Below are 20,548 nucleotides of genomic sequence, written 5' to 3' on the forward strand. Positions count from 1 at the left end.
ATCCCCTCAGGACACAGAGCTGACAGGACAAGAAACGGGTCATGACCCTGTGCAAGGCTGATTTCAAAATGTGTGTTTCTCTTACAGTTTCCTTTGTCGAGGGATTGCTGTGGATTCCCAGAGTCGAATGGCAACTTTTGAACTCACCTCAGAGGCCACTGTTCGGTTCACCTCTGATCTGGCTGATTTCTTCCTGGTGAGGCTTCCTCTGAGGGCAGCTCTGTCAACAGGTCACAGGGAGAAAGGCTGGACTGGGACCCAGCCTGCAGGAGGGTTTTCTAGTCCTGTTTGGGTTGGATCTTAGTCTGGGTTTTCTAGTTCTGTTTGGATTGTATCTCTGATTTTAGTCTGGGTTTTCTAGTCCTGTTTGGACTGGATCCTGGATGTTAGTCTATGTCACAACCAATCCAAGTGGAGAGTGCGGTCAGTGCGGTGTTTTGAAGTAGATCATGGGGCTGGGAGTGAGGAGGAGATGGGGAGAAGCAGCTGCTCCTGCAGAGAGAGTTCTGTAGCAGTGGGGCAGTTATTTTATCTTGAAGACATTCCTAGTTTAGCCAAGGGTGGAAGAATCCCATCCGTATGTGGAGCTTCTAAATGCCGTAATGCTTGTGCCAAGGACTAAGCAGAGGTGTGACTGCCATGCACTGGCTGAAGTGGCTGCTGGCTGGTGGGCACAGGGCCAGCTGTGGCTTCAGGGGACAGGCTGTCACATAACCAGGTGTGTCTCTCCCTTGTGCAGCACAAAGTGTACCTGATCCCTGCTGCACAGTTCACCATGGAGCTCATCGAGCCGAAGGTGCACTGCATCAGTGTCCATGGCACCTTCTCATCCAACAGGTGAGGGGCTCAGGTCCCCCTTGGCTTTAGCATCAATGGGACTATTTCCAAAAACATTTGCTTGTCCTGCTTCCCTCAGGCTCAGAGACTTTTTAAAGTTTTTGATGAGGAAATCTCCAGCTGAGGTGAAGCTCCTTGCTTGTGTCCTGTGAGCACAGACTGGGGTCAGGCTGATGGTCCTTGCCTGAGCCCCACTTTGCCTCCTGGGGCAGACATCAAGTGTAGTCCCAAACAGGCATTCTGTGCTTGCTCACATACACCTTGCTGTATCCAAATTTTTGACACTGCTTCAGATAAATATTTACAGAGGAATTGGCCTGTGCCAGGCTCCTGTTCTCCCTGCAGAGCCCCTGTCCCAGAGCCCCAGGGGTGCTGGCAGTGAGCTCTCCCTCAGCAGGCACAGGTTATAATCCACCAGGAGTTACAGGGGGTGCTTCCCTCCTCTCTTTCTCTCTGGAGATACTCACATCTGTTCACTCCTTGTTTTCCAGCAGCTCCTGTGTCCCCTCAAGGTTCCTGAAGCTTTCTCAGTCGATCATTCTGGAGGGGGCCCAGGCTCTGCCCATTTCCCCAGAGGTGCCCCTGGCTCAGGCTGTCCATGTGGCTCCATCTGGGGTGCCAGTGGAGCCTGCTCCTCGTCCTCCCACAGCCATGGACCCCTCTGCAGAGCTCATCCTCCTGCAGTCCCCACAGGTAGGGGCACAGGCAAGGCTTGAGCTGGTTTGCTGGTGTGTGACACTGAACCACTGGGGCAGGGAGAAATTTTCCTTACCTGTTGATTAATGCTTTATCAATTAGCATTTTCAGAATTTAATCTGAGCTTTAAACTTCTCCCTGAACCTATAATTCCTGTGGACTCACCAGTCTTGGTTTTATCCAACCTTATTGGTTCTCTGGGATCCCAGGCAGCATTAGAGAGGAGAGTGTGAAGGCACGGGGGGGCTGGATTCACTGAATTCTCAGCACCTGGCAGCTGAGCAATAGGAGCACAAATCTGTGCAATAATTCAGGAACATGCCAGCTGTGTGTGCAGGTGTCTCACATGGGTTTGTGTCTGCGTTCTCCCGTGCTGGGGCAGGCTGCAGTGGTGTTCAGCAGCAGGATCCAGAGCCTGGGACGCTACGCCTTCATCCTGCACCTGTACCAGCCCAGCCACCCCAGCTTCCCCGTGGAGGTGCTCATCAATGGAGGGCGCATCTGGCAAGGTGAGAGCAGCAGGGACTTGGGGAAATGCTGGGTGCCAGGAGCCCTGGGGGTTTGCCATGCCAGGGGATGACTGTGGGCGCTTTAGGGATTGCAAAGATGAAGGAAGGCTGACTTACCCTTCCAAAGTGGGAGGATGGGATGGGTGTCACAGACATCTTTTATGAAAAATCCTTTCTTTAGGATTTTTTCTCCTGAGAAGCTGAGAGGCCTCAGGAACAAGATGTAAACATTGATTATCTGCTGCTGTGGAATGCAGCAGGTGCATCTGTGATTGGCCCATGTTGGTTGTTTCTAATTAATGGCCAGTCACAGTCAGCTGGCTCAGACTCTGTCTGAGCCACAAACCTTTGTTATCATTCTTTTCTTTTTCTATTCTCAGCCAGCCTTCTGATGAAATCCTCTCTTCTATTCTTTTAGTATAGTTTTAATATATATCATAAAATAATAAATCAGCCTTCTGAAACATGGAGTCAGAGCCTCATCTCTTCCCTCATCCTCAGACCCCTGTGAACACAGTCACAGGATGAGGACTCAGGGGACAGGTGGGACCAACACATTTGTTGTCTTTTCAGGTCAGACCAATGCCAGTTTCTGCCCTCATGGCTACGGGTGTCGGAGCCTGGTGGTTTCTGAGGACCAAACCATCCTGGATGTTACTGACAATGATCTGACTGTGGTGGTTCGAGTGCCAGAGGGCAAGCAGCTGTGGCTGGTGAGCCTCTCTCCAGGAACCTCCCAGAGCAGGCTGGGCAGAGGGCTTTGCATTGGATTTTTGTCACTGTGTGACCTCAGGAATGTTCCCCACCATCACTCATCTCTGAACTACCCAAGAACTTGCAGTCTCCAGCCTTAGTGGAGGAGATTATGCCCTTGGGGGCAGAATTTACAGGGGCAGCTTCTGCATATGACAATGTCCTTCCTTGTCTGGTTCTGATATCAAAGCCAGGCAGAAATTGAAGCTGTTACTTTGCGTACATGGTTTGTCATAATCCAGAATAAGCCTTATTCCTGCTCTAGCAGTATTTTAAACCTGTGTAATATTGTTTGCTCAGGCAGGCCTCATCATGAGAGTAGGTAGCCCTTGTTATTCTCAGGCCACAGGACTAGAAGGTTGACCAAAATTTGGATAAATGGAAAGACAGAATTGTAACCCTGGTGCCTTCATGTGTAGAAATTTCAGATTATAAAGACTGCCTCCCTGCTGAGGCACAGCCAGGGCTGTGCTCTGGGGGTATCTGCCTGGTTTTAGTCCATTGAATTTGTGCTGTTCCTCATGTGGAGCTTTAGGTTAAGTAGACCCTGAGGGACAGACCTCAGTGGAGAGGTGGCTCCTGGCCTTTGGTGTGTTACGTTCTGTCCCAGCAAGGCATGGAAGGTTAAAGGTGCATTTGCACTTTGGAGTCATTTCGGATGGTGCTTGTCTGTCTGATCTGGCTCACCCAGCTCGCCCTTGCTTTGCAGGATTACATCCTGGTGGTGCCTGAGGACAGCTACAGCCCCCAGTACCTGCAGGAGGAACCCCTGGACAAGTCCTATGATTTCATCAGCAGCTGTGGCATCAACAGCTTCTACATCAAGTGAGATGCTTGGCTTTGGGTGCCCAAAAGCTGCACACTCCTCAGGGAGCAGCAGCCCTTCCCTTCTGTGTGGCAGGCAGGGAGTGGTTGAGGTTTTCCTTCTGTTGACCAAATGTGGCTGTTCAGGAGCTCTCAGTGTCACAGGGCTCTCCCTCCCACCAAGCCCCCGTAGCTGCAGGAGATGCTGGATTTGGGGTGGTGGGGAGGCTGTGTGTCCCACTTGCTGGATTTGTGGTGGTGTGGAGGCTGTGGGTCCTATGAAGCCCCCACGGCTGCAGGATTTGGGGTGGTGTGGAGGCTTTGGGGACATGCAGCACTGACCCCTCCTGCCTCCCCCTGCAGCCCCAGCACGTCGTCGAGGTTCTGCCGTGACTCTGCCATCTCCCTGTCCCTCTTCTACAACGATGGGGCACAGCCGTGTGCCTGCCACGAGGCGGGGGCACGGGGCAGCCAGTGCCAGCCCCTCGGGGGACAGTGTCCCTGCAGGCCCAACGTCATCGGCCGCCAGTGCTCCCGCTGTGCCACCGGATACTGGGGCTTCCCCAACTGCAGGCGTGAGTTCCCCCCCTGCCTCCCCTGCTCTCTGCCCGTTCCCCACGCCCGCCCTGCGTTCCTGGCTCTGGCTCACCCAAACCCAGCCTTTTTCTGCCCCGTGCAGCCTGTGACTGCGGGACACGTCTGTGTGATGAGGTGACAGGGCAGTGCATCTGCCCTCCCCACACCCTGAAGCCCGAGTGTGTCGTGTGTGAGCCCCAGACGTTCGGGTGCCACCCCCTGATCGGCTGTGAGGACTGCAACTGCTCCCGGCCCGGCGTGCAGGAGCTGGCAGAGCCAGGCTGCGACGTGCACAGCGGCCAGTGCAGGTGGGGCAGCCTTGTTCTGCCGCTGGGGACATCTGGGCTCCCTGCTAGAGTCCCCTGCTGGGACACCTTGTGCAGAAACGTGCAGAATGGGGAAAGCTCTGAAAGCTCTTGTGGCTCTCGTGTCCCTCCAGGTGCAAGCCCAACATCATCGGGCGGCAGTGTGACCTCTGTGCCCCTGGCTACTACCACTACCCTGAGTGCAGGCGCTGTGACTGCCACCAGGCTGGCACCCAGGCCAGCGTGTGCGACCCGGTCACAGGGCAGTGTCACTGCAAGGTCAGTCCCCAGTGCCTGCATTGGTGCTTTTCTCCTTGACTTGACTCTCCTGCTCTGGCAGAGGCCATGTGTGCCCAGCCTGCCCCATGGGGTGGTGGGTTCAGAGCACCCTGAAAGCTCTTATCTCCTCATCCTTCCTGGCTATGAAGTTTCACTCCTTGGGCTGTCTCTGGGGAAGATGGCCAGTCTGAGTCCAGCCCTGTGTCAGAGCTGGTTGCAGGTGAAGCTGTCAGCCCTATTGGCTCCTGGCTCCATGGCAGCAGAGTAACTCAAAGAGCTTCTGAGCTGCCCTGCTCCAGCCTCTTTGTAGGGCTTGCAAGTGCTTTCTCTAGGTGAATTTAACATTGGTGGTGCTGTTCAAGCAAACCTGTTTGGGGAACTGCTTTAACATCTTCCAGCACCACAGCACTTTGCTTTGATTACTCAGACAGCCATCCCTGTCCTCCACTGAGGCCCTGAGAAGAAACTGCTGACACTTGAGCTTTGCTTATCTTTCAGGAAAATGTGGAGGGCCCGAGGTGTGACCAGTGCCGCCTGGGGACATTTTCTTTGGATGCCACCAACCCCAAGGGCTGCACCAAGTGTTTCTGCTTCGGTGCCACCGACCGCTGCCGCAGTGCCGAGAAGCACCGGGCTGAGGTGAGAGGGGCTGGGTCCCCCAGAGCCTGCAGGTCAGGTGTGTCCCATCCACCTGGCTCCCTGCTGCCCTCGGGTCTCTGTGCTGCACTAATCCTGCTGAAGATACCATGGGGAGGGTTGTCTTCGACTCCCTGTGCCCATCTCCGGCTTTCAGCCCCCTTTTCTGGTCTCTGGGGTCTCATGTGCTGGGCGGGGGTGATGATTGGCTTTCCTGTGGCTTCATCAGGATGCATGTGAGGTGTGAGCCTGTTACTGCCCTTTCTGCTGCTCTGGGATCTGCTCTTCTGGAGCATCAACACACAAATACTTTCTGTAACTCCACCAAAAGACCCAGAGTTCTCTTTCCCTCCAGTTTGTCGACATGCACGGGTGGCTCTTGCTGAGCAGCGACCGCCACGAGGTGCCAACAGCTCTGAGCCCACGGGAGCAGCTCGTCACTGCTGACCTCAAAAACCTCCCAGATGCCTACCAGGAGCTCTACTGGGTTGCACCCAGCTCCTACCTTGGGGACCAGGTAAGAGAATGGAGAACACACTGACCTCACCTGCAGGCACTGCTCACACTCTGGTTGAGCACGGTCATCCCTGAGTTGTCTCAGTGCTGTGGGCTTGCAGCAATGATGGGATTTGTGTCTCCCTCAGGTTTCCTCCTATGGAGGGCACCTTCGCTACGAGCTGCACTCCAACCCTCGCAGGGGTGACGTGTTCATTCCCATGGAGTCCCGGCCCGACGTGATCCTCAAGGTGCAGCCCAAAAAGTGCCCAGGTGCCCCCTGCTAGTGCAGGAGCAGGGTGAGGTGATGTCTGACACCTTCCTTGCTTTTCCCAGGGAAATCAGATGAGCATCATGTTTCTGGAAGGTGCCTACCCGTCCCCAGGGGAGCCACATCAAGGCCAGCTGCAGCTGGTGGAGGTGAGTTTGCACACACAGGTGAGGTGCTCAGATAATGCAGGAAAGGACAAGAATGTCACAGTCATATTTTCTGAAAAATTCCTTTGCCCAGATTTTCTCCTGGGAAGCTGAGAAGCCTCAGAGAAAAAGAAAAACAAATTCTTAGCTCATTTGCTTCTGTGTTGTGCTCACATGTGAAATGCATTTGGACATTGTTTACTAACAGGCGGTTGTTTCATTGGTTTCATGTGAATTGTTTTGACTTACTGGCCAATCCAAGGTCAAGCTGTGTCAAGGCTCTGGAAAGTCTTATTATTATCTTTTTAGCCTTCTGTGAGAATCCTTTCTGTATTCTTTAGTATAGTTTAGTATAGCATTCTTTTATATACTATAGTATCATCAAATAATAAATTAGCTTTCTAAGAACATGGAGTCAGATTCATCATTCCTTCCCTCATCTGGGGAACCCAGCAAATAGAATACAAGACCTCATGCAGGCAGAGGGACAGGTGCTTGGAGCTCAGCATTTTAGGTGCTGCAGGGCTTTTTCACCCATGCAAAGGGGAAAGATTCCAGCAGCAGGGATGTGGAGGCTGGGCTGCATGTTCAGATGCTTGTGCTTCCTGCCAGTTATGCCAGGTTTTCTCCCCCCAGGGTAACTTCAGGCACACAGAGACTCACAACCCTGTGTCCAGAGAGGAGCTGATGATGGTGCTGGCAAACCTGGAGCAGCTGCAGATCCGGGCACTGTTCTCCCAGCTCTCTTCCTCCGTGTCCCTGCGCCGTGTGGTGCTGGAGATGGCCACAGACACAGCCACGGGCGTCCGTGCCAGCAACGTGGAGCTGTGCCTGTGCCCAGCTAACTACCAGGGGGACTCCTGCCAGGTGAGGGGGAGTGGACAGGCTGTTCCAGTCAGAGAGGTCAGAGTGTCATGTTTTGGGTGGCAGCTGCCTCCAAGCTGGCTCTTGAGGGCTTCAGTTGAAGTGACAGCTTGGCTTGTTCCAAAGGAAGGAACATCACAACACCATTCACTTGTGAGATATGCAAAAGTTTAATCTGCCTTCTTGGAAGGGACATGATGGGGAAATCATTCAGGTGCTGCAGTACCTTGGAATGGATCCTTCTCTCTGGCCAATTCTGTCCTGGTTAAAAGGAACAGGAAGGAACTGCACTGAAAAATCTGCATCTCTGCTTATAATCTTTTCTCCATCAGTACAACCCAGTGGGAATTCTGTCATGGAAAGTAATTTAGTTTCTTTACTTTTCCCAAAAGTATCAGGCTGTTTTTCAGATCTCTGCCTTTTCTGCCTCCTCAGGAATGTGCTCCAGGTTACTACAGGGACACCAAGGGGCTCTTCCTGGGAAAATGCATCCCCTGCCATTGCAATGGCCACTCAGATCAGTGCCTGCCAGGCTCTGGGATATGCCTTGTAAGTAAACAGTGGAGCAGTGTGCTATTTTGGGGTTAGGAGGTCTGTAGCATGCGATTCAAAACATCTTTACATACTAACTGGGCTGGCAGAACCATGCCTGGGTCAGAGCATTGGCTTCACTGCTTCAGTGGTGACCCTGCTCAGGGTCAGCTTAGGGTGCAGGGCAGCTCTGGGAGAGAGGAAGGACTGAGGCATCCTAATGGGGAGTTTTTAGTGCATCCACCATTCTTGTTGTCAGTGCTGAGCCCAGGGTTTGCCTTTTCCTTGCAGAACTGCCAGCACAACACAGAAGGAGACCACTGTGAGCGATGCAAAGATGGCTACATGGGCAGCCCCTCTGCCCAGGAGCCCCTGCAGTGTGTTGGGTGCCCATGCCCTCTTTCAGTTGCCTCCAACAAGTAAGCACCCCAGGATGGGATTGCCTGTTTGACCAGGGCAGGTGTCCCAATACCAGCATTGTCCTTGTCCCCAAACCATGTTCATGGCCTCTTACTTGAGGCCCCAGCACCCCACAATGAGTGACCAGCTCCCCTGGCACCGCATCCAGGAGTAAGTGCTCCTCCCTGTGTCCCCATTCTCATTCCAGTTTTGCTGTTGGCTGTGTCCACAAGGGCTCCAACATGCAGTGCCTCTGCAAGCCAGGCTACGCTGGACCAAACTGTGAGCGGTAAGGGGGTGGCACCCATGTTTGGGGGGGCTCACTAACCCTGTGCAGCCACTGCTGGGCCAGAGAAGTTTTCTCATTAAGGACTGCAGGAGAAACAGCTGCTTTGTTTTGGCAGCATTTCCTTCAGTCCTTTTAAACCTGCAAATGCCCGACTGCTGAAATTCTGTTACTGTGGGTGTATGGCTTAGGTGTGCTTTGCCTTGACTTGCAGCCTGTGATGCAGGCACCTTTCTGAGGTGTCCTGGGGCAAAACACAGAGTGCTTTGAGATCCCTGAGGGTCGCAGCGGTTACAAGTGCTGGATGCTCACGCCGTTCCAGTTGTGCAACTCCAGGCTGCAGGATCCTCACTGTGTTGTGACTCGCATTTCCCCAGGTGTGCCCCGGGATACTTCGGCAACCCGCTGGTGATCGGCAGCTCGTGCCAGCCGTGTGACTGCAGCGGGAACACGGATCCCAACATGCTGTTCAGCAGCTGTGACCCGCTGACGGGCGCCTGCTCGGGCTGCATGCACCACACGGCCGGCGCGCGCTGCGAGCTCTGCGCGCCCGGCTACCACGGGGACGCCGTGCTGGCCAAGAACTGCACCCGTGAGTGGGCAGACAGACAGCACGGGGGCAGGGGGAAAGGGGAGAGGGTGCCCGTTCCCAGCACTCATCTCCCTCTGAGGAGCAGCAGCCCAAATGCAGCGTGCGAAAGGGGTCGTGTGTCGCTGACATGCTTTATGAAAATCCTTTCACTACGATTTTTCTCCTGAGAAGCCTCAGAAAAGAAATGTAAACAATAACTGTCTGATGGCTGTGGAATGTGGTCTGGAGGTGGTTTACCAGCTTTGGCTGGTCTCGTGGGGATTGTTTTTAATTAATGGCCAGTCACAGCCAGCTGTGTCAGACTTGCTGAGTCTGTCACGAGATTTTATTATTCATTCCTTTGTAGCTTTCTGGTGTCTCCTTTCTCTTTCTTTAGTTTAGTTTCAATATATCATTTTCTTTTAATATAATATATATCATAAAATAATCAGCCTTCTGAAACATGGGGTCAAGATTTTCATCTCTTCCCTCATCCTGGGGACTCTCAAACACCACCACAGTCATGGGCATAAGTTGTTGTGAGAAGCAAACCCAAGAGGAGAGAGTTTCTGTCTTAACTTTGATAGATAAGGGGGAAAAGCAGCTTTGCTGTTAGCAGTAAGTGCTGTGAGTGGCTGACAGGCTCTTCAGTGTAATACTGGATGTATTTTTCCCTGGCAGAGTGCAACTGTTCACCTTGTGGGACTGACTCCTGCCATCCACAAACTGGGCAGTGCTTCTGCAAGCCTGGAGTGACGGGCCAGCACTGTGACCGCTGCGAGGTGAGGCTCACCTGGGCCCTGGGGTGGCACCTGTCCTTGCCATGGGGATGGGGACAGCCCTGGTGTGCCATCCCCCAGGCCTGTGAGCCCAGCAGGGCTGGTGCCAGCTGGTGAAGGCTGAATTTGCATGAGTACATGGCAAAAGCCTATTAAAGATCTGGCAGCGAGCAGTGCAGGTAGCATTCCAGTAAAGTGGCATCATTTGTGAAGCTGCAGTAAACCCCATTTTCCTGAGTGCATCCAGCTTGGACAAAGGCAGGTTCACAGGGCAGTGCTGTGGCATGCCTGTGCTCTCACTGCAGCTCCACATCTTTACCATGCTGTTTTGAATTTTGTGGTGGTCAAAACACACCTAGAAAGGAAATGGGGGTCCCCCATCACTTCACCCTGGAGAGAGGCACACTTGCTGACCTGTCAAGTTTAAGAGGTTCATATCACCTGACCTTGTTCGTACAAGTCAAGGAAAGGAGTTCCCTCTAAATCCCACGGCATCAGTAGTCGTTGTATTCCAATAACTAACCAACTAATCCCACACAGTATAAAACTTAACCTTAGTCTTGTGTTTATTTCCTGATGTTTTCCTGTAAATCAACCAGAAATTAAGAATGAGCTTGCCTTTAGATTTCTTAAATAAAAACAGAAATAAACTAAACCAAAATAAATTAAAAACTAACAAAAAATTCTCACCCTCCCCTAAACAAGATAATTAAAAACATATACATATATATATGTACATTACATATATATGTACATTACATATATATATACATTACATATATATATACATATATATATAAAAACATATACATACATATATATATATATTCTAGGTTTAAGCCTAGGTGTATATACACCTAGGCTTACACCTAGAATATGAGGAGGACCTTTATTTTCTCCACGTTGTCCTTTAGATGGAAAAAAACCCCAAAACCCAAGGTTATCCCTATCCTGCTCTTTTCCCTAGGACGGGTACTACGGCTTTGAGGGCTGCTCGGGCTGCCGGAGGTGCGAGTGCGACGTGGGCGCCGTGGGGAGCAGCTGCCACCTGCAGAGCGGGCAGTGCAGCTGCCTGCCCGGGGTCAGCGGCGCCCGCTGCCACCAGTGTGCCCCGGGCTACTGGGGCTTGGGCCGGGGCGGCTGCACAAGTGAGTGAGTGTGTGTGGGAATGTGGTTTTTGGTTAGTGGAGTGACAAAACTGTCTTTTTTTAAAACGGAAAGAAGCTTAGAAGTTTTTCTTGGCAATTAAGTAAAAAAAAGGCATCTCATAGGTGTAAAAGTCTTCACTTTAAATTTAAGGATGGCTAATCAGACAAATGCCAAAAAGTCTTGCTTGGGCAATTTGCTAGAAAAAGAAGAGAGCAAAGAAACGAATTACTTTTGTGAGGTGTTTGTTTTACTAGGAGCAAGAACTTCTTGCACCTAAATCGGTTTTTATCTGTAAGGAGTTTGTTATTTTGCCTTTTTTAAAACCTTTTTGTTTCCAGCACTGCAGCAAAAGCCATTCTGCTAATTTTACGCCTCCAAAGGTCGCTGAGCTGTCTTAAGTGAAAAATAGACCTCCAAAAGATTATAATACCTAGCTCGAAGAAGCTGCTATTACTAGTGTGGGGTCCCAGCCAGGGGCATTGGGACAGGGCTGTGCTGCTGGTCCCGTTGTTGGAGGTAGAAAACAGCTGGCAGCTGTCTGAGGGACACTGCTTTGCACAGGGAACCCCCAGCAGCAGGACACAGCTGGGGTAAAACCTTTCCTTCCCCTGTTTCCAGAGTGGTAAAAGCCCCAAATGATTCTCAGTTTCTCATCCCTGCAGAGTGTGAGTGCAGAGGGGGCTCCTGTGACCCCCGCACTGGGAAGTGCACATGCCCCAGCAGGCTCCAGAGTGGTAAAAGCCCAAAATGATTCTGTGTTTCTCTTCCCTGCAGAGTGTGAGTGCAGAGGGGGCTCCTGTGACCCCCGCACAGGGGAGTGCACGTGTCCCAGTGGGCTCACAGGGAAGCAGTGCGACGTCTGCCTGCGCCAGCACGAGGTCCTGGTGGCCAACGGCCCCGACAGCATCAAGTGTGAAGGTCTGTGTGCCTCTGTCCTGGGGAAGGACAGCCCTGGAGAGGGCCTGTGCTGACTGATGTGTCCCTGCAGTGTGTGACAGCTGTGTCCTGCTCCTGCTGGAGGACCTGCAGAGCATCGAGATGTCCTTCCCGTCCATCCGCGGCCAGCTGGTCACCCTCAACGCCAGCTCCATCGCCTGGGCTCGCCTGCACGGCCTCAACGGCACCATTCTGGCCATTGCTGTATGTGGAAGGCTTCACATCACCTTCTGCCCGTGTTTCCTGGCCTGTTGGCCTGATTTAGCCTCTTTTCATTTTTATTTTTCTTTTTTTTTCCCCTAGAACCAGCTCCGTGAGTACCACAGAGCCCTGAGCAGGACCAGGCAAAGGGCTGATGAGCTGGAGGATGAGAACATGGATCTCACACAGGACCTGAATGCTCTGCAGCACAAAGTAGGGTATTTCTCCATCTTTCTTTGCCAGAGCACAAATCCCCCTTTTATCAAAATGAGGGCTTTGAAGGCTGTGAGGAGCCTAGTTCAGGCAGGTTGGGTCTCCAGCTCGACCAGAACTAAATTGCACTGTTAAGTGGTCAAGCTGGATAACCTGCTTTCCTTCCATGGAGAGCTGTGAAGCATCTCATAATACTGATAGTTTTTCTTAATTTACTGCTTGCTTTTGAGGTGGCTCCAACTTTAGCAGTAAAAATAAATTCAATCAAATATCATTCATAGAAGGGACATATAAGTAAGAAGACAAAACATCCGGGTCCATCATGGATGCAATCTATATTCATCCTAAAACCTAGCAGTCACATCTTCAGAGAATGGATAAACTGAGCAAGATTTGATTTCATTTGATTTGATTCATAAACTGCCTGTTCCTAATGTGAGGGAGAGGGAAAAATCTCTACTTGATGACATATCTCCCCAGACAGCTGCAAAGACAAACTGCCCTGTGTGTACCCGACAGCCAGACTGCAGCCCCCTGTCTCTTGAGCAGGACCCAGGTGTGCCTGGCTTCAGGCTTTGGGGCTTTCCCTGTGTTAAGAGCACAGAGCAGTGCTGAACTCTGTGGTGTTGGGATTGTTCCAGCATCCAGAGCCTGTTGCACTGGAGCTGTATTTAATGCTTGTGCTTCTCTGAAGGTGCTAAATAATCATCCTTCAGTACATTGTGGGACAGGCTCCTTCAAGGACCTCGCATTCCCAGGCTTTTTGTGCCTTTTGGGAGCAACAGTCCCACTGACAAATGACATAAAATACCATCTCATACTTGAACTAAGCCATTGTTTTTGTGGTAGATGACCATGACTCACAGAGAAGCAGTTCGTGTTGAGCAGCACACGAGGGACATGTACCAGAGGGGGGAACAGCTCCTGCTGCACATCCAGAGCATCCACAGGGGCATTGCAGGTATGTCAAGAAGGGTCTTCACTTTGGGGTTTTTCCCTATGTGATATGTCAAGCACTGCAGTGCTCAGAGAAAGCCATGGAGGAACAAAGAAAACAAAAAAATAAAGGAAGATCCCTGCAGAATCCCAGCTTTTACCCTGACCAGCCTTATTGTGATTCTCAGCTAAACATAAGTCTGGAGAAAAAACATATTAAACTTCCACAAATGTTACTAAAATGCATAAAATGGGGGCAGTCTGCACTGCAGCTTCAGGAGAGATTGAGCAGAGCAGAGTGGCTGGATCTTGGACAAGAGGTAGAGCCACAGAAAGATGCTCAGGATGTAACGTGTTACTGGTAGTGGCCAAGGAGGCTGAAACACGGGGCAGTGCTCTGGGTGATCTCAAGCAGTTTGTTGTCCTGAAAGCTGTCAGTGGTTTGTGAGAAGAGCCTCGGGGAGCTGTGAGGCCCTGGTTTGCTCAGTCTGATGGTCTGTGGGTTTCCCTGCAGAGCTGGTGCAGCAGAAGGCCAGGATTGGGGCAGAGAACGCCAGCACCACGTCCGCAGAGGAGTTCCGGCAGAAGCTGGCCGAGGTGGAGAGGATGCTGAGGGAGATGAAGGAGAGGAGCCTGGGAGCCCAGGAGGAGCTGGCAAGGCATGAGCACGAGGAGGCTAAGAAATGTGAGTCCTTGGTGGCACAGGGCTGCCCAGGTCCTGCTGGCTCTGGCTTGGAGCCCACTGCACATCATGGTCATGTTTAGAGTGCTGTTAAGAACCAGGTACCCCCAGCCATTTTTACAGGAGTTACAAAGTCCCCTGTGACACTCCAACAGGATAATTTGTGCTTCCTTTTCCCTTAAGGCAGATTTTAGAGCAGAACTAAGTGGGTAGTTCTGTTTGATGAACAAAAATGACAACACTTAGAACCAGGAATCACCATTATTATGTGATGTGTTCACATCACACGTGGATAGGAGTAATTCACACCATGTTTCTTCCTATTTGCTGTCCCCATAGAGTAACAACAGCAGCCAGCTCCCACAGTAGCTCTGCTGTCCTGAGGGCATCCTTGCAGGAGTGAGCGCAGTGAGCCCAGCCAGGGGTGCTGGCACTGCAGGAAGAGAACACTTCTGATTAACAGGCCTTGGCAAAGCATAACTCAGTCGCTGAAAGCTGGAATTATAAACTGACTCTTGTTGGAAATAAGTAATTTTTCACAGTGGAAGTAATCAAGGCCTCAGGTCCATCATCTGGATCTTTTTGGGAATGGCTTGGTGTCTTTGAAAGAGATCCCATCTCTATGAGGGTTTGTAGACAGTCATGGACAAGATCCTGTGCCATCTAGGCTGAAAAGGAGGGAGGGAGGGGTGGAATATGGTCACTTCTGGCCTTGATATCTGCCAAGACCAGAGCCAAGCTTTGAGGCAGCCAGGACAGAAAGTGTTTAACAGAGAAATTAGCAAGAGTTCTCCTCCCCCCTGTGCAGTGCTGCATCGTGTGAGGAGCGAGCTGCACACCCGCTGGCAGTCCAACCAGGACCTGCTGAGCAGCATCCAGGAGAGACTGGCCCAGCACAGCTCCCAGCTCATGGATCTGCGAGATGCCCTCAACGAGGCCGTGAACAAAACCAGGCAGACAGAGGAGCTCAACAGCCTGAACCGAAACAACCTGGAGGAGACTCAGGTAGACCTTCACCATGGTGTCCTGATTTATGGAGTGAGGGGGGCTGTCCCAGCCCTGCTGCTCCCTAACCCTGGGTCTTTGTGTCCAGCAAAAGAGCCAGGAGCTCCAGAAGCAGCATGCACTGGTGCAGGAGACCCTGCAGATGGCCAGGGATGCCCTTGCCCAGGTCTCTGACTTCCTGCAGATGATGGAGCGTGCCAAGGAGGTGAGTGGCAGAGGCACTCTGGCATGGGCAGAGGAGAGGTGAGGCAGCCCTCAGCAGTGACGGGTGTCCTTGCAGGCCTTTGAGAAGCTGGCAGCACTGCTGGATGGGGCCAAGCTGCCCCTGACCGAGCGGGTGAAGAAGTTCTCCCCAGCCAGCAGCAAGATCCCCATGGTGGAGCAGGCAGAGGAGCACGCCCGGCTCCTGGATGAGCTCGCACGGAACCTGTCTGGGTGAGGCACTGTCCTGAGCCCCACTGCTCAGGCTGTCTGCTGCCAGGGCTGGGGATGGGAACTGCAGCCCCACCGTGGCAGGGGAACAGCGGTGTGTCACCTCCACAGTTTTATACTGGAGCAGCACAGAGGGGTTTGTCTGTGAGTCCAAATTTTCCATGCGCTTGATGGCTTCATGTTCCAACACAGCATTATCCAGGACACAAACCAGGATGGCTTCATCCAGAGGGCAGTCAATGCCTCCAATGCCTACGCCAGCATCATTGAAGCTGTGAGGAAAGCAGAGCAGGCAGCCCACGATGCTGACAAGGCAGCCAGCGAGGCCCTGATGGTACGTGCTGTGGGGAGCCCTGTGAGACGGGCAAAACCCAAACTCGCTTCCTTCTGACACCGGGGCACTGTGCTCTGTGCCTGAGAGCAGAGTCTGCCACAGCTGGGGCCACACTCAGTGTTTGGGTCTCCCTTTTCTGAACAAGCATTTCTGTGTGCAGTCAGAGCCAGAGCCCCGAATTCCTCCTCAGAGTTCCGTGTTTGTTTCACAGAATGTCATAAAAGAAAACCTTGGGGCCACCTCCAGAACACTGAAGAGGAACAGCAGCAGCCTGGAGGAGGCTGCAAGGAGACAGCAGAGCAAACTCAATGGGGGTGAGAGATGCTCCTGGCAGGATCTGCTGTCCTTTGGGCTGGACTGAGCTCCACAAACAGCATTTCTTTAATTGCAGCTATTAAAGGCACTCTGCAGACAGCAAAGGACAAGCTGGCTGGTCTCCGTGTGAAGAAGGAGCAGCTCCTGAGCCAGCTGCAGTCTGTGCAGGACATGCTGGGCAGGGAGCAAGGTTTGTTCTGGGGTGGCTGGGCTGATTCTCTCTGCTCCCTTCTTTGTGCACTGACTGTGATCCAAGGTGCTTCCTCCCTGCTCCTGGACACCCCAGAGATATTTATTTCTTTGCAGAGGACACAAAGGACACAATCCAGAATGCCAAAGCAGCTGCTGCTGAGGCCAACGAAACAGCTGCAAGAGTGGAGGATGCCCTGAGCACCATGAAGAAGAACCTGGATGAGTGGAAAGATCAGTATGGGGGCCTCCGGAATGAAGACCTGAACCAGGCAGTCCAGGATGCCAGGAAATCTGGTGAGTGCTGATCCTGGTGTGCCACAGGGTGAGTCTGATATGAGCCACTGCATGCACAGATGCCCCCAGAGTGTTTTTGAAAGCTGTGCTTTGCAGCTCCAGGTCAACAGCAGAGGGAGGTAGCCAATCCTGGATACTTTAAGTCCTGGCCCTTTTAATTTTCCTCTCTTGCAATGTCTGTATCACCTGTAGCTTTACTGCAGGAGGTTGCATGCACTGGAGCATTCTCAGACCCCCTCAGGATGACGGATTTAGGGGGATCTCTCTGTGACTGCTCCCAGCTACCACTGCTTTGACTCGCATTTCTCAAAGTGCCTGGAATTTGCATTTCCCTTCCTTGCTAACCTCCAAAACTCCTGGCTCCTCTTCCAACCCCAGTGTCCAGCCTGGAGAGCACCATTCCCCTGCTGCTGGAGAAGCTGAGCAGCCTGGAGAACAGGAGGAACAAAAATGCCACCGTGTCAGAGAACATCGTGAGGATCCGGCAGCTCATCACGCAGGCGAGGAACGCTGCCAGCAAGGTGAGCTCAGGGGAGGCTGGGGGCTGGAGGAGGGCTTCCCTGAGGGTGGCATGCAAAGGGGAGGGTGTTTGGGGCCACCAGGAAAGGTCCCTTTCTTTTGGGGTTTGGTAGAACTGGCAGTGACCAGGCAGTGGCAGTGGGTTCAGTGCCACAGGGCTGGATTTCTCTCCCTACAGGTGAAAGTGCCCATGAAATTCAATGGCAGCTCAGGGGTGCAGGTCCGGATGCCCAGCAATCTGCAGGATTTAGCAGCCTACACATCCCTCAAATTCTACATCCAAAACCCTGAGCCCAGGGGCCAGCAGGACGAGGCAGAGGAGGGGCGGTTCGTGTTGTACCTGGGCAGCCAGGAGGTGAGATGGGGCCAGAGGGTGATGGAGCCCTTGTTGAATCAATGATGCCCATGCCTGGACATCAGCCCCTCACCTGGTCCCTGAATATCTTTGTGGGGGACACAAAGCCCCTGGATGCAGGCTATTCCATCAGCCTGGTGGAATAGGGGCTGTTTGTCCAGTGCAGCCCTGGGAGCATCAGGGAGAGCTCCTGCCTGTCCCAAATGCCAACACGTGGCCTTGTCTCTCCCTGAGTTCAGGCCACTGGAGACTACCTGGGCATTGTGCTCAAGGACCGCAGAGTGCACTGGATCTACAAGCTGGGAGATGAGGAACCAACCTCCCTGAGTGTCGACGAGGATATTGGAGAGCAGTTTGTCACCATCAGCATCAACAGGTTGGGCCTTTCCTCAGGGAGGGCAGGGTTTGCTCTTTTGGGGTGTCCCTTATCTTGACCATCCCTCCTGCTGCAGGATCCTGCAGTACGGGCACATGTCGGTGATTGTGGAGAGGCAGAGGGTGCACGAGATCAAGGGAGACAGCGTGGCCAGGGGAGAGCAGGGGCTGCTCAACCTGGACCCCCGCAGCGTGGTCTTCTACGTGGGGGGCTACCCCTCCAGCTTCACGGTGAGGCAGCCAGCGGGGAGGGGGCTTCAGGAGGCCCCTACAGGAGGGGAAACCCTGTGTAAGTGTTGTGTTTAACCCCCAGCCTCCTCCTGCCTTGCGCTATCCCAACTACCGCGGGTGCCTGGAGCTGGACACGCTGAATGAGGAGGTGGTGAGCCTGTACAACTTCCAGCACACCTTCGAGCTGGACACGGCTGCTGAGAAACCCTGCGCCAGGTGGGCACCACAGCAGGCAGCCAACCAGTAGAACACCCATTCATTATCACTGGCCAACTAGCCTCATTCACCTACGTCACAGTCATCCTAGTTTTATTCCCCTTGAGAATAAACTACAGAATAAACTACTCAAACTCTAATTAACTCTAATAGTTTATAAAAACATTGGTCTTGTAAGCCAAAAATTGAAGACTAAACCCCGTGTTGGAGTTACCCTACCATCCCACCTCAGGAAGAAAGGATTCTCATGGCTGCTGAGAAATCCTGCCCCGGAGCACTTAGAGCTCAGCCCTGTGGCTCCATGCCTTGGAGTGATGCCTCTTGCTGTGTGTGCCAGGTCCAAGTCCACGGGAGACCCCTGGCTGACTGATGGCTCCTATTTTGACGGCAGCGGCTACGCCGAGATCAAGTTTGAGAGCCAGTTCGGCACCACCAAGCGCTTCGAGCAGGAGATCCGCGTGGTCTCCTACAACGGCATCATCTTCTTCCTGGAGAACCAGGCAGGTGCTTGCTGCCCTGGGGAGCCTTCATCTCTCAGGGGACAGTCCCAGTTCATAGGTGTTCGCAGTTCAGGACACATGGGAGAGGAGAGCTTTGGAGATTTCAGGGCTGCTTGGAGCAGGATTTTGGCACTTGTTAAAAGCCGTGAGAGGACTGGACCCAAACCTCACAGCAGTCACTTGGCTGGTGTTGAAGGGCCTCCCCAGAACTTGGGCCAGGGTTCACTGGGGCAGGCAGTGCTGCAAGGAGAATTTCCAGCTTGCAGTGTTATCCCTGTGCCCCAACACAGGGCTGCTGTTGGAAATTAAATCCCAGATAACAGTGACCAGGGCACTGAAGTGGGACCTGCTCCCACCAGTGCTGAAGGGCAGGTGGGCTTAGTGCCACAGCTGCATCCTGGGCACCTGCTGAGTGTCCATCCTGCCTCCCCAGGGTCAATTCCTGTGTCTGGCCATCCGGGATGGGAAGCTGGCTCTTTACTATGATTTCAGCTCTGGCCTGGAGATGGCAAAACCGAGCAACTCCTCATCCCTCACCATCAGCAGCACCACAAACAAAGCGGTAAGAGGTAACGGGGCTCTCTTGGAGGGAGGCTTCTCATCCAGGGTGGGGAGGCACATGGACCCTTGTTTCTGAGGGGGGCAGAGCTGCAAGAAGTTTTCTGACTTGAGCCATTAACTTGACACTTTGTCTGCCCTCTGTGATGGACCTAACTGCCCTAGAATGACAGATCATTTCTCTGTTTTGTCTCCAGATCCAAATTTTCCTCCTCAAAATGAATAACAAGAAGCGCATCTTGGTGCGGGTGGAGCGCCTCACCATCTTTGTGGTGGAGCAGGAGAACTCCCTGGAGAACGCTGTCTCCTACTACCTGGGGGGTGTGCCCCCAGCTGTGCTGCCCCCCAGGTGGGTCCAGCCTGCATGGGGTGGGACAGTCAGCACGTTCCCCTCCAGTCCCTGGTGGTGGCCCTGGCCCTTTCTCAGCCACATCCAGGGCTGTTGAACACTGCTGAAACTGGGGGGGAAGTTTTCCTCTCCCTGTCCATCATCCTGAGCTCTTAAGGATGGTAACTTCTCCATCTCTGGTGAGGGATGAGGTGCTGGTGGGTGTCACCAAGTCCTCCTTTGCCATGCTGAGTGCTCTGGAGCAGCCTTGGCGCTGGAGATACCCGTGACCATCACAATTCATTCCCAGGCCCTTTGCCTGAAAGAGCTGTGGGGCCAGATCCTGCCCAGGGCTGTGTCCTGCCTGGGGCTGTCCTTGTAACACTGTCTGCTTCTCCTGCAGTTTGAAATCTCTGTTCCCCACGGGTGGGCCCATCCGGGGCTGCATGAAGGGCTTGAAGGCCCTTGGCAAGTACGTGGACCTGAAGCGCATGAACACCATGGGCGTCAGCTACGGGTGCACCTCGGATCTCCTGGTGAGCACAGGGCCCTGGCAGCCTGGCCAGCCTGCTGGGGAAGGGTCTGCAGGGAAAGGGAGCAGGACAGGCCCCATCTCCCCTCATTGACACAGAAACAAGCATAAACCTCCCACATCCTCAGTGTAGAAGGGTCGTGGTGAGGTGCTTGCTCCACGTGGTTGGCCATAGCACCAGCCAGAGCCAGCAAGGAAGGAGAGCTGCTCACTCATATCCCAGCACCCCAGCAAGGCCAGGGCCAGTTCCCACCTTGCCTCTGTGCTCTCTCACAGGTTGCTCGCTCAGTCAGTGTCCATGGCCACGGCTACCTGACCCTGGCTCTGACAGATGTGCCGGGGCTGAGGGACTTCTACAGCGGCTTCAGCTTCCAGACAAGCCAGCCTGAGGGGCTGCTCTACCACCACTCCACCCAGGTGGGCACCTGCAGGCCCCCAGCTATCCCAGCAGTAGGGCTGCTGGGGAAGTGCTGCTTCACCTTGGGAAAGAGGGGATTTTAGTGGGGCT

The 20,548-nt window shown here is 53.1% G+C and overlaps 1 protein-coding gene across 1 annotated transcript in view; it reads left to right on the top strand.

The window, feature by feature from the left end:
• Positions 1 to 20,548, top strand: part of LAMA5 (laminin subunit alpha 5) — an 87,362-nt gene that overhangs the window by 62,251 nt on the left and 4,563 nt on the right. Inside the window, exons 28-69 of the mRNA XM_058814954.1 lie at positions 88 to 196; positions 740 to 837; positions 1,329 to 1,530; positions 1,916 to 2,042; positions 2,616 to 2,755; positions 3,505 to 3,620; positions 3,963 to 4,174; positions 4,279 to 4,483; positions 4,615 to 4,759; positions 5,258 to 5,398; positions 5,751 to 5,912; positions 6,040 to 6,141; positions 6,227 to 6,310; positions 6,944 to 7,174; positions 7,607 to 7,720; positions 7,994 to 8,121; positions 8,310 to 8,390; positions 8,765 to 8,979; positions 9,640 to 9,740; positions 10,705 to 10,885; positions 11,661 to 11,804; positions 11,875 to 12,026; positions 12,126 to 12,236; positions 13,086 to 13,197; positions 13,687 to 13,857; positions 14,663 to 14,859; positions 14,948 to 15,064; positions 15,140 to 15,294; positions 15,484 to 15,625; positions 15,837 to 15,939; positions 16,017 to 16,130; positions 16,247 to 16,426; positions 16,805 to 16,947; positions 17,124 to 17,300; positions 17,540 to 17,676; positions 17,753 to 17,906; positions 17,989 to 18,122; positions 18,460 to 18,622; positions 19,056 to 19,184; positions 19,378 to 19,529; positions 19,912 to 20,044; positions 20,317 to 20,457. Coding sequence (XP_058670937.1) covers positions 88 to 196; positions 740 to 837; positions 1,329 to 1,530; positions 1,916 to 2,042; positions 2,616 to 2,755; positions 3,505 to 3,620; positions 3,963 to 4,174; positions 4,279 to 4,483; positions 4,615 to 4,759; positions 5,258 to 5,398; positions 5,751 to 5,912; positions 6,040 to 6,141; positions 6,227 to 6,310; positions 6,944 to 7,174; positions 7,607 to 7,720; positions 7,994 to 8,121; positions 8,310 to 8,390; positions 8,765 to 8,979; positions 9,640 to 9,740; positions 10,705 to 10,885; positions 11,661 to 11,804; positions 11,875 to 12,026; positions 12,126 to 12,236; positions 13,086 to 13,197; positions 13,687 to 13,857; positions 14,663 to 14,859; positions 14,948 to 15,064; positions 15,140 to 15,294; positions 15,484 to 15,625; positions 15,837 to 15,939; positions 16,017 to 16,130; positions 16,247 to 16,426; positions 16,805 to 16,947; positions 17,124 to 17,300; positions 17,540 to 17,676; positions 17,753 to 17,906; positions 17,989 to 18,122; positions 18,460 to 18,622; positions 19,056 to 19,184; positions 19,378 to 19,529; positions 19,912 to 20,044; positions 20,317 to 20,457 — 6,055 coding nt within the window. The remainder of the gene's footprint in view (positions 1 to 87; positions 197 to 739; positions 838 to 1,328; positions 1,531 to 1,915; positions 2,043 to 2,615; positions 2,756 to 3,504; positions 3,621 to 3,962; positions 4,175 to 4,278; positions 4,484 to 4,614; positions 4,760 to 5,257; positions 5,399 to 5,750; positions 5,913 to 6,039; positions 6,142 to 6,226; positions 6,311 to 6,943; positions 7,175 to 7,606; positions 7,721 to 7,993; positions 8,122 to 8,309; positions 8,391 to 8,764; positions 8,980 to 9,639; positions 9,741 to 10,704; positions 10,886 to 11,660; positions 11,805 to 11,874; positions 12,027 to 12,125; positions 12,237 to 13,085; positions 13,198 to 13,686; positions 13,858 to 14,662; positions 14,860 to 14,947; positions 15,065 to 15,139; positions 15,295 to 15,483; positions 15,626 to 15,836; positions 15,940 to 16,016; positions 16,131 to 16,246; positions 16,427 to 16,804; positions 16,948 to 17,123; positions 17,301 to 17,539; positions 17,677 to 17,752; positions 17,907 to 17,988; positions 18,123 to 18,459; positions 18,623 to 19,055; positions 19,185 to 19,377; positions 19,530 to 19,911; positions 20,045 to 20,316; positions 20,458 to 20,548) is intronic.

Source organism: Ammospiza caudacuta, chromosome 15, assembly GCF_027887145.1.
Source record: "Ammospiza caudacuta isolate bAmmCau1 chromosome 15, bAmmCau1.pri, whole genome shotgun sequence".
NCBI classification, from domain to species: Eukaryota; Metazoa; Chordata; class Aves; order Passeriformes; family Passerellidae; genus Ammospiza; species Ammospiza caudacuta.